The following is a 12,038-nucleotide window of genomic DNA, read 5'->3' as shown; positions in this document are numbered from 1 at the left end:
TGTTTGATTTTAATGAAGTTTGGCACTGGGACGTTTTGGTGCTAACAGTTGGCTACAACAATTTATTCACTTATTATACTTATTATGAAGCGAGGGGTGGTGCTTCAAGCTGTCATGCGGGTCCATGCACTCAGGACAGTGGCTGTTGCTCTATCACGTCAGCCTGACCGACGTGGCACTGCGGGCGCTAGAGGCTTACCAGCACTTGGCAGTGAGTAAGCAGCAGCGGCAGACAGTGGGAGGGAACCTGTTGCTGAACCCTTCCGAGGGTAGCGGAGGCAGGTTGTCCCGGGTTTGGGGACCGGACCCCGAACCTCTCATGATCCCTGATCACCCTCTATTCCTCGTCCCCTCCACCCACCCCACTCCCCTCCACCCAGTTCACCTCTGTCCCCTGGTCCCTTTGACTCATCGCTCATTGACTCAACCATCACCAGTCAGCCTCCAGTGCCCATAGTGCCTTGTTGGTAGCTTGATGTGATAGAGCGACAGCCGGGTCCCGAGTGCAGGTTTCATAAGCCAGTCCAAAATAATAAGTGAATAAAGTGATGTAGCCTGACAGTTAGCATTAAGAAACAATCTTAATCCAGGAATATTTATTTAATGAAAATTATAATAAATTACATGCCACATCCGTTCCCAAATGTGAGAGCCGGTGCAAAACTGCAGGCTCTAAAATGTCCAATTCCACAACCAAACACCAACTGGTGTATTCCCAGCACATACCCGGCAAATAAATTTAGAATATGTGAGGGCATTGAACAATTTCACTTAATTTGACTCAATAAAGGATGGGGACTGTGGGGCAGGGGGACAGGGTCAGAGGGACCTGGGGTGGGGGTCCTTATTCAAGCCCAGCCTAGGGGCCTGGGTGGTAATAAATCTGCCTCTGCCTACCTGACGACATAAAAACATACAATATATTAAAGATTTCAGTCCTTCAGATGTACAGCCTGATCTGCTGAATTATTTCCACCCATCTCAGTTATAATTTTGATCATGAACATCTATAGTTGTTTTTATCATTTTCACTCAAATTGCTTCAAAATTTTGAACTTGATAATTCAAATGCAGATTTAATTTGCAGCATTATGGAGTTTTCAAAGTGTTAATCAAATTTATAGTTTGCTTTATGATTAAAATATTCTTTGAGCTTCATTGTTTATAGACTGAAAACCTTATGAAGAGCTTGATGGCCAGCAAGTAATATTTTTCCTGGATTTACCAACAGTTTAAGGATTATACGCTCAAGGCTGCAGCCAAACACTCAAGAAATAGCCATGTTACCTTTATTAATATTAATAGTCCAAGAAATATTAGAGCCAGACCTAAACCAAAACTTGGGTTGGTTAATGATGATCCTTCACTTTCTGTTTCACCATTTACATATTTCACTCTGAGAACAATGTCCTCACGTACCTGAAACTCCCATCGAGGCATAAACAGCAATGGTAATTCCGAACGGAAAACAAATGGAAGAAGTCAAAATATTTCCACTTGCTCCTCTGCTCAGCACTGACTGGGCAATGGAACCACAACCAAACAGCTGCAAGACACAGAATTTTGAACAATATTTAGTTGGGTCAAAAGATAATATCCTTTTAATATCCTAATTACCCTTCAACGTAAAACATTAATAATAATCATCCCTGGATTTTAATATGTGCAACAAAAATGGAACATTGTTCTGCAGGAGAACCCAAGCTGAAAAATTGCCTGCCCACTCCTACCCACGGATGCTGCCTGACTGGCTGCTACCACAGCTCATGGTTTGTGCAAGATTCCAGCTTTGGATTCCAGCATTTAAGGAGGTGGGCTTCACAGGCTGAGCCAGCCATGAATTACTATTCATTATAACCCAGACAAAGGTTGTGGGGAGCTGCCTTCTTGAACTGCTGCAGTCTTTGAGGTGTCAATGTGCCCATAATGTTGATAGGTAGAGATTTCCATGATTTTGACCCAGTAATGGTGTGTGGCTTGGAGGGCAATTTCAAAGGTCGTGTTTCCATGCTTTTGTTAAAACACAATGCTGGAGAAACTCAGCAGGTCAAACAGTTTACTTTATATAGCAGACATAAAAATACATAACCAACCTTCGGGCTTGAGCTCTTCATCAGGGTATGAGCGAAATGTAGACAGTTCCCCGAACAAAATCTGGAGGTGATGGAGGTCTAACACCCAAATGTTCATCTGAACGGAGCTATATTGATGAGAGAAACCAGACCTGCCACATTTCTCCAGCACATTTGTACATAGACTAGTTGGTGTGTGTGCTGAGATGGTCCTGTGTAGAACAGACAGCTCCCCACAACAACCTGCTAGTTTCCCCGTCCAATTACCAGTGATCTGCTTCCTCCTGGGGAGGTGAGAGTCCATCCTTCCTTAACTTCTTTATATGCCATGAGATAAAATGGATCCGATTCTGGTTTCTATACTGATCCATACAGCCTCGTTCAGACGAACAATTGGGCGTTAGACCTTCTCCCCCTCAGTCCCATCCCCCACCATTTTGTTCAGGCACCTGCCTACATTTTGCTCATACCTTGATGAAGGGGTCAAGCCCGATACATTGATTATATATCTTTGCTATATAAAGGACACTGTTAGACCTGCTGAGTTTCTCCAGCGTCGTGTTTTTACTTCAACCAGACTTTTGTGTTTTGCTTTTTTTGCTGTTTTTGTTTCTCTTGACTGCCTAATTGGTGGGTTTGCAAGATGCTGTCTGAGGAGCCTTGCTAAGTTGCTCTAGTGCAAAGGTGGGCACTTTCTAAAAGGTAGACCAATATTTAAAAAGACAACCTATGCATGTTGGGGGGGGGGGGGTAGGGGGGAGAGGAGGGATTTTGACTCTTTCATAGGTTGAGCATAGGAACCATGGGGTGAATGGCCTCTAACTAACCTTTTCCTCTCTGAAAAGAATACTGACTGCTTCTGAGGCTCTGGAGCTAAAGAGTCATCCCGGTGACATCAGCGAAAGCGAATGAGTCCCCTCCCCAACCGATTGATGCTGCGTTCTGTTCCTGTTCTCTCCCTGCTGACCGATGGCACATCTGCCTAGTCGGCTATTGCAATATTTCCGATGGCGCAGAGACCCACAAAGACCCAGAGGGCTTAAGAAATAGGGAGCAGGAATTGGCCATTCGGCCCTTCGAGCCTGCTCTCCCATTCAATGATCTGATGATGGGCTCAGCTCCACCCGACCTGCCTTTTCCCCATATCCCTTCATTCCCCTCCGCTGTAAAAAAATATCTTAAATGCATTTACTGAGGTCGATGGACAGTGAATGAATTGCACAGATTCACCCCCCACCCCTCTGGAGAAAAGCAGTTCCTCCTCATCTCAATCCTAAATCTCCTGTCTTGCCCCAAGTTCTAGTTTCGCCCTAGAGACTTTGCAGCCGTTTTCAGCTCTGGGTGCCAGTCCGTAAGACCTGATGTCTCGGATAATTCAAAGAGTGAACGTACCCGGGAATAACACGGGAGCAGTTATCCGCTCTACAGCACCGGGCACAGACTGTGGGATCTGCCAAAAAAAAAGTTTGTTCCTTAACTCCCTCTTTTTAAAAAAAAATCCTTGCTGAAATTAAAAATTGGAGGTCTAATTTGACACTTCAGTTCAAACTTCCCTGGAATTTGACCAAGAGGATCTTTGCGACTATTTGGAGGCGACCTGGGGTCTAGGGTCCCAGGGTGAGAGATGAGGATGAAGTTAGAGGGAGGTACTCACAATCAGGATAAAAGATCCCAGAAATTCAGCGAGCCCTTCCTTAATCCAGGTGTTCTGCAGCTTGCATCTGTCCACCAGACTCTTCCTCTGGGTCTGGGCTTCCATGGCGCGTTCCTCTGTTCGTGTTGTGGAAGAGCAGCCCTCTCCGAACTTCGCCGCCGGTGGACTGACACCCCTCCCCCGGGCTGGTCCGCTGCGCCAGGTGATCACATCCAACCGGCTCGCTCACTCCCCGCCGACCCCTTTGTCCTGAAAGCCCACCAGGTTTCCTAAGAAGTTGCCGTCACTGGAGAGGCAGCAGCATTGTGCACTTTTGCCCAAACTTCCAGCGCTCCGGGTTAATCATTCATCACCAAGGCGTGCACTTGCCCGCCGGGTCAATCAGGGTCCCGGGCGCCCAAGTCCTTTCTGGGCTTTCAAACGCATTGCTTTTGAGGTAGGGTTGGGGCGAGTGGGCTGGGTGGTGGGGGACAGCATTGAGAGAAAGAGGCGGGCGATTCTACCTGTCCAGCAGGCAAATTAGACGCCAAGGGTTTCAACTTCACAGTCATTCACTCAACCAAAAGGTCGTCAACGTGGCGATCCCGCGTCTCACTTCACCACAGGCAAGAACTATCTCCATGCACTGCATCCCTTAGTTGCTCAGCAAGTTTAGAGGGCAACTCTGAATCAAATGAGGCAATCCCTTTGCTGAAGGTGAGGTTTCCATAAGTCCATGGGACAAAGGAGCAGAAATAGGCGATTCAGCCCATGGAGTCTGTGCCCCTCATCGTCAAACAGGTGGTATTTGGCAAAGAGTGAGGGTGATTTCCAAATCTTGCTAAGGATAATGCCTGTGCTCACAACTTCAATGTAATCATAACTGTAAGGTAAATGCTGAGAAAAAGCGTGTGTGATTCTTGGTGCCAACGTATTCAGAAGTAGGATAGATCTAAGGATGCCAAACCTTTTAGGTGCCTCCTCAGTCTTTGAGAGCTAAGACTGCTCCCTGACTGAAGATATGAAGGAATGAGGTGGCTCCAGTGTCATGGCCCTGATTCTGCTTCCAGTCTACATCATGTTGCTGTCCTGCTGTTAACATTCCCTGATGTCTCCAGATCTACCCAACCCCACAGATCTCTTATGAGGGGTGTAGAGAGAGTAGGAAGGTTTTTTTTCCCACTGAGGGTAGGTGAGCTACAAACGGGAGGACATGGGTTAAGGGAGAAAAGGGAAATGTTTTTGGGGGAACTTCTTCACCCAGAGAGTGGTGGGGGTGTGGAACGAGCTGAAGTGGTGAATTTGGGCTCAATTTTAACATTTAAGAAAAAGATTTGGACAGGTACATGGAGGGCTATGGACTCGGTGCAGCTCAGTGGAATGAGGTAGTTCGGCGCAGACTAGAAAGGATGAAGGGCCTTTTCCTGTGCTGTAATGTTGTGTGTGGTTAACTTACCGATATCAGTGGATCCAGCAAGATGTTCCATTCCATTCACAATGCAGCTGAGATGAAGCAATCATGATCACTCTGGATACAATCTGGCTGCAATCTGAGCATTCACAGAAGAGACAGAAACTCCAATGAGGACCTCAGTCGTACAGCCCTGAAACTCCTGAAGCTATTGCCTGCTGCAGATTGGCTGCAACAGTACAACATTGTTCTGCGTGTTTAGACCACCTGACATACTCATTAATGTGTCAGAGTGTTTCCTCAAAGTAGAATTGGTCAGAACTAAAGCCTTAATTTCAATTCTTTCTTACTGACTCACCTATTTCCAATAGGAGAGTGATGCTTCTGTTATATTGTACCTTCCACTAAATCCATGATATGTTAAATGTGGTACAGGTAATCCCTCAGTTACATCAGCATTCCATTTCTGTAAGCTGATTTCTCTGTAAATCAAAAATGGTGGTGAGAGAAGCTCTCCTGGTCTCCTATTCTTCCTGTACAATAGGAACATTACCCCAGGGTTGGTGGCAAGGGGGCCATATGTGGCATTGCCCGCAAACGAAGTGCTGTGCTCCCATATAGTCGCAGCCATCCCTGGCCATCAGAACCACCCCACTCCTTCCTGTGTCAGTAGCATCTAGGTAGATGCAGGCTAATGACTTTCCACCTGCCCCCTTGGCTGTGTCACTAGTGTGCATCAAACATCAGTAGTGTCTAGTGATGCTTGATACAATTAAGAAGAGCATCCTCGTGCCCCATGTCGGAGGGGTAGATGGTGTTAATGGCAGGTAGGTTCCACCCAGCACCTCCCCCCATCAACAGGTGCCTGCCAACACATCCCCCTCCCATCAACACGTCCCTGCCAGCATCCCCCCCACTAAACAAGCCCCACTCAAAATTGCTAAGGGCCCCCTCTAACATACCTTCTGATGCCGACCCTGCATTACCCACAGCAATGACTGCGGTGGAGTGGAAACAGTTGCCCACCTCTTCGCATAATGTAGATTCACTAAGAGTGTGTGGAGAAGGATACAAGGGACCTTGCCACGGTTCATCCCCAGCAGCAGTGGACTCTCTGATCTATGGACTGTCCCTGGAGATGCACCCAGAGTCAGACACCCAGAACTGCTGGAAGACCATCCACTCGGCGAAAGACTCCCATTGGTCAGCCCGAAACCTGTTGAGCTTCCAGCACAGGGAGATGTCAGTGAGAGAACGCTGCCGACTGGCACCTTCCAGGCTGCAGGAGTACATGCTGAGGGATACAGTGAGGCAGCCAATGCGATGGCGCTGTGGGGAAGGGCCACAGTCTAGAGCAGCCATTCTCAACCTTTTTTCAGCTGTAGGCCCCTCCCCTCCAGGACTCTGCTCCAAGTCTATGTGCCTCCTTCCCTGTGAAGCAGTCAAGTTTTGCTTTTTCCCATACACCTACATAAAAAAAAAACATATTAAATACTTATGCTATGTAAAGTGAAAAGAAAACAAGGCTTTTACTTAAATGTGCTGTGGCCCCAAGGGATGGTCTAGAGTCCTCCCATTTCTGGGCTTTGAGAGAAAGCCCCTCAAATAACAGAGGGGGAGTAATGACAAGGAGCCACAGTAGTGGCAATGATGTACATAGAAATTAATGTAAAATATATTGAAGGGTACAAAGAGTTTTGAACAGTTTTCTTTCTATAAAAAATTTATTGTGAATAAAATATTTTATGGTTAAATAAAGGCCTGTTTTCTGCAGTAACCCATCTTGTGCAACTCGACAGGCTTGTGCTATAGTTTGATTTCATCGAGTAGTCACCCTTTCACTACACATAATTAAATTGATGGAATGCATACCGTATCAAGTCATTAATGAATGTCACAACACATTTTATTCTTAATATTAGCTTGAAGAATGCTAATGGGAGAATATGTATCATCAGATTTTAGCAAGTCAGGTCAACCATAAACTCAGGAGCCACTCACTTCAACATTATTGTTCCATAAAACACTTTTGATAATGCCTCACCTTTTGCTCCATATTAGCAAGCCCTGAGTTCAGAGGCTGATGATGTAATAATAATCCTCTGATTGATCTGCACTTGTCTTAATTAAGCTTTTAGATTAATGCAGCATCTTATTACCTTGTCAAAGTGACTGGTTCGGCCCTTTCCTAAGCTCCAGGATGTTGATGACCGTGGGCTTGGCGAGGGAATGGGTCCAGTGGTTAGATCCTTTGTGACTGGAAATGGGCATTGCCTCCCAGTGGTACATCACTGCTTTTTCACCTCACCCAGGTTGCCAGGTTTTCATGCAAGAACAGTTTATTTTTGTATTAAGAATTGTAAATAGAAGTTACAATGAAAAGGTACCAGCAAATGCTTGACACTTGGGAAGTTGTGATGCTGAGGGTGGTTGGAGTAGACAACCTTCCAGACCACCTGGGGCTGAGATCACTCCATCTATGAGGAAGTTCCCCTTAATTCTAGTTGTCTTCAATTTCAGCAGGGTTTCTTGGTCTCCAAGGCAATAATTACCTACTTTCCCATGGAATTTGGTCCTTATGTCCTTGTTTGGAATAGACTATGTTAAGATCCAAAACCATAGACTGGGTGGAATCGAAACCAAGCACAGATGAACAGGTTATTATTGTGTAAGCGCCACTTAACAGCTCTGTGATGAGACCTTCCAGATTGGGGCAGGAATGAGACAGATTGGATTTGCTATGCTTTTTGTGGAGAGGAGCTACCCAGGTAATTTTCAATCAAGTTAAGTCAAGTTAAGTTTTCTTGTCATCTGATTGCACAAGTACAACCCAATGAAACAGTGTTCTCAGATCCTCAGTGCAAAACACGCAGACACGCAACCACATACAGATAAACAATATGTATTCATATAGACAAATAAATAAATATTGTTTCATGAATATGAGAGTCTTAGATGGTCAGTGTGAGCAGTTCCCTTGGTCATTCAGCATTCTCGCTGCCTGTAGGAAAAAGCTGTTTCTCAACCTGATGGTGCTGGCTGTATTTTGTTCCCAAGAGGAGCAGCTGAAAGATGCTATGTGCAGGGTGGAAAGGGTCCTCAATGATTTTGTGTGCCCTCTTCAGGCAATGATCTTGGTAGATCACCTTGATGGGGTGGGGGGCGGGGGTGGAAGGAGGGAGACTCTAGTGATCCTCTGTGGCATGAAGGAAGAAGCCATTGTTCAAGTTGTACTGCAAGTGTTCGTTCAGAGACATAGTAAATTTTCGGTGCTCTCACTAATGCATTTTACAAGCCTCAAACCTTTTTTGTTTGGGAGAAGTAGAATGATTAATGTTTTTGGCTGACACCCTTCAACAACACTTTTGTTTCTTTCCTATCCACTTTTGCTTTAATCGAATCTCTTTGTCATTTAGTTTAGTCTGTCTTCCACCTTTCCATAGATCTTCCGTTGTTCTTTCCTCTCCTCTACCCCTTCCTTTCCTTTGTACGTTCACCTGCAATGCACTCCCATCCTGAAGAAGAGGAACCTGGAGGTCTTTGTCCCCAGACAGTACCCCGACCCTGGGACTGTGTCTGCGTTGGCCTACCTGGTCAAACAGCAGGTTGCTTCATTTGCATTTAACCCAGTCGTATGTGATTGTGGAGCGCTTTTGTCACATAAATAAAAGTACTGAGTATAGGAGTTGGGCAGTCTCTTCAAACTTCTTATACAGTGGAGACATTGGTGTGCTTTCTTCGCAGGTACTTTGATGTGCTGTCCCAAAAGAGGTCTCATGAAAGCTCAGTGATTGGAAGCTCACCCTCCATACCGCTGTCTGCCAATGAAGACAGGTGTGCGATCCCTCCACATTCCTTTTTTAAGGTCCACAGTCAACTCTTTGGTATTGCTAATGTTGAGAGCAAGATTGTTATTCTAGCACCACACAATCACATTCTCCCTCTCCATCTTGTATCTGACTTATCATTACCCGCTATTTAAGATATGTTGTTAAAGCATAAAGAGGAAACAAAAGTTGATCCTCATTACCAGTGGCTGCATGGAATAATCAGGGCAGTGCAAATATGAAATTGAAAAATTCCTGTGAAGTTCAAAGGGCAGTGAGGAACCTAATTGGAAGAAGAGCTGTTTAGACATACAGCACGGTAGCAGGACCTTTAGGCCCATGAGCCTGTGCCACCCAATTACCTTCAACCTCTGGTACATTTCAAATGGTGGGAGGAAATCAGAGCCACACAGACACGGGGTGAACGCACAAACCCCTTACAGACAGCGCCAGATCAAATCTCGGTCCCGATCGCTGGTGCTGTAACAGCGTTGCGCCAACTGCTATGCTGACCGTGCCGCCCAATTACCCTCAAGATTGCTCGGCCCGGCACATGGGCAGGAAGGGCCTGTTACTCTGCTATAGCTCTAAAAAATATATAATTCCATGGGTGGCATAGCTCAGAATGAGACTGGGGCAGTGTCTTACAATGTCACGTGAAGATTAAGGTGATTGTGAGAAACTTTGGGGCTGGTATGACCGAGGTTGGCGGCTGTCTTACCTAACCTCAGGTGACCTCTCACCTCGTTTACACTAGTGGGCCAGTTGATGCCATTTTGAACTCTGAGATTAGTGATCAAAATTGAGTGACCACGTGTAATTTGCTATTTGAATTCCCATGACCTTCATAGCGTGCTAGCTTGGAGTGTGTAATAGATACTTAGTGGCTGAAATATAATTAAGATGCCATAGCAGGTAGCGTACGTCTTCTATCGACAGCAAGTGGGAAAGGGGCAAGGAGAGGCATTAAAAAAATCAATACTTTTCACTTTACAAATAAAAATATTGGCTCATAGGTTAAATATTATCTTATATTTTAAACTCTATTAGTTGTTTAGATGAAAAGAGTAACTGAACACAATAGTTAAAAGTATATCTTTGGAAAGATGATTGTCATGGGAATTATTTTTTGGCATAAGCAAATAGGCCACAGATAATGAAGAAGAAATTTCAATTCATGAGTGCATGCAGGTGAGCTGCTGTGGCCACTCAAATCACATGACATTGTGCTGTTTATAGGTTTACAATGTACAGAGGTCGAAAAACTTGGGAGGATGTACAATGTCCCTGTCATGTGAGGATATAAGGGTTTAGGAGCCAACTCAGCTACGGTGGAAACGGACTCTGTCCCCAATATTCACGGGAAAAGCTTTAAGGGAACGGAAGGGAAGGGAAGGGAATGGCAATATTCTCAACTGTAAAGAGCCCATATTCTTATTCAACAAAAGTGAGCCCTGCGATAAGGATGTAAAAGGGCGAATGTTTGCTTCATCTGATACCAACATTAAGTTAAGATGCTGCCGAAGTTGTAACTGAATCTCCCTGCCTACATAAAACCATTTGAAATACCTTTAACACTTGCCCAACATTAAAATCACTTAATGCAGTCTGTGTTTTTATTACGTGCTATTTCAATGCCAGAAATGCTTTGTTACTCTCCGTCTCATTTTTACAAATCCTGTTGGAAGCTCATTTAGAGATCGAAGAGAAAAATAGCAGGCTATTTAATGTATAAAGAAAAAAGAACTGAAAATTGTGTTGCAGATTTCCAAGCTATTACGGGAATAAACTTTGAGTAAGCGTGAGCAGATTGTCACAACTTGCATCTGAGTTGAAGGGTGAAAGCAACCTCACAACAACAGGTAAGTTTGATCTGAAGGGAATCACCTGGGTGACTGCAGAACGTAGGAATGAGGTGAGGGTTCAGCTGTGAACGGTGGAGCAGACTGGAGGAACAGAATGATTCCCTCCTTCTTGCATTTATGCCCTAACAGTGGCTTCATTTGAAGATTATTGGCTTCAATGCACTTGTGGATAATTATGAGGTCACAGATGATGCCAGTGTTACGAGCCCAGAGGACCCATAAACCCAGCAACAGTAGATATTCACCAAGACAAATGGTAACTTAAACAAAACTTGCTTTTAATTATCTTTAAACATGAAAACAGAATCAAACTTTAACTTATTATTAACTTAACTTAACCCCCTTCTAATTCTAAGCGCACGTGTATGTAATGTGTGTATAAGTTCAGAAAAACCCTTTGGTTCACAGTCCAATCTCACTTCTCATTCCTTCAAGTTTACTGGTTGCAGGCAATTCTTATACTGTGCACAGTATAACATTTAACATTTATAAAGTTCACCAGGCTTTGGTGCTCGAAATGTAAATGGAAGGTTCTTGTCAGTTTTCAGAGAGAGATGTGTTGACACTTCCATCAGTCTCCTCAGTGTCTCGCTGATGAAACTTGCCCCTTCAGGGTTTTCCAGATGGTATCCTCTTTCTTTCAGGTCACCACAGAGTTCCTTTTTGTTTCTATTATTCCAAGTGAGACATTAGACAGCCAGTCCTATCCTCTTGCATAAGCCACAAGGGCTTCGACCAGGCTGTCTTCCAAACGGTTGCCAGCTTGTTCGGTTCCAATCCCACTTCTACTGGCTGTCACTGTCAAGTGATCTCTGCTTCTCTCTCTCTCTCTCTCTCTCTCTCTCTCTCACACACACACACACACACACACACACACACACACACACACACACACACACACACACACACACAAACACTCTGACTGAGAGAAAGCCCGTTGACTCTCTCTGCTTACAAAACCACATGACCCTCTTACAACAGAAAATTCTCCTTTCAGATTGCAGCGGTTCCAACCTGCTCTTTCAACTGTTGCCTTGATAAACAATAATCCATTAGTGTCATTTCTTGAGCACTCTTCAAAGTTCTTGCAAAAAGGTGTAAAAAGCCACTATATCTCCAGTATTTCAAATAAGATCTGTTTTAAAAACCTTTCCCAATTTATCTCCCAAAAAAACATTTCTATATACTCTGTCATGCTAGATAAATACAGGTCTTACTTTTCCAGGAAAC

The 12,038-nt window shown here is 44.6% G+C and overlaps 1 protein-coding gene across 2 annotated transcripts in view; it reads right to left on the bottom strand.

Moving 5' to 3' along the window:
* The window catches only part of aqp9b (aquaporin 9b), an 87,723-nt gene extending 83,642 nt beyond the window's left edge, over positions 1 to 4,081 (bottom strand). Inside the window, exons 1-2 of one of the 2 annotated variants that reach the window (XM_069910828.1) lie at positions 3,727 to 4,081; positions 1,420 to 1,546 (exon numbers count right to left, since the gene is read on the bottom strand). In XM_069910828.1, the coding sequence (XP_069766929.1) occupies positions 1,420 to 1,546; positions 3,727 to 3,831 (232 nt within the window). In that variant the 5' untranslated portion in view covers positions 3,832 to 4,081. Of the gene's footprint in view, positions 1 to 1,419; positions 1,547 to 2,093; positions 2,195 to 3,726 lie in introns of those variants that run through there. The other variant, XM_069910829.1, reaches the window with a different exon arrangement.
* Positions 4,082 to 12,038: the final 7,957 nt, after the last annotated feature.

Source organism: Narcine bancroftii, chromosome 14 (assembly GCF_036971445.1).
Source record: "Narcine bancroftii isolate sNarBan1 chromosome 14, sNarBan1.hap1, whole genome shotgun sequence".
NCBI lineage: Eukaryota > Metazoa > Chordata > Chondrichthyes > Torpediniformes > Narcinidae > Narcine > Narcine bancroftii.
Note: the sequence above shows the minus strand (reverse complement) of the source record. Positions and strands in the feature narration are given on the sequence as shown.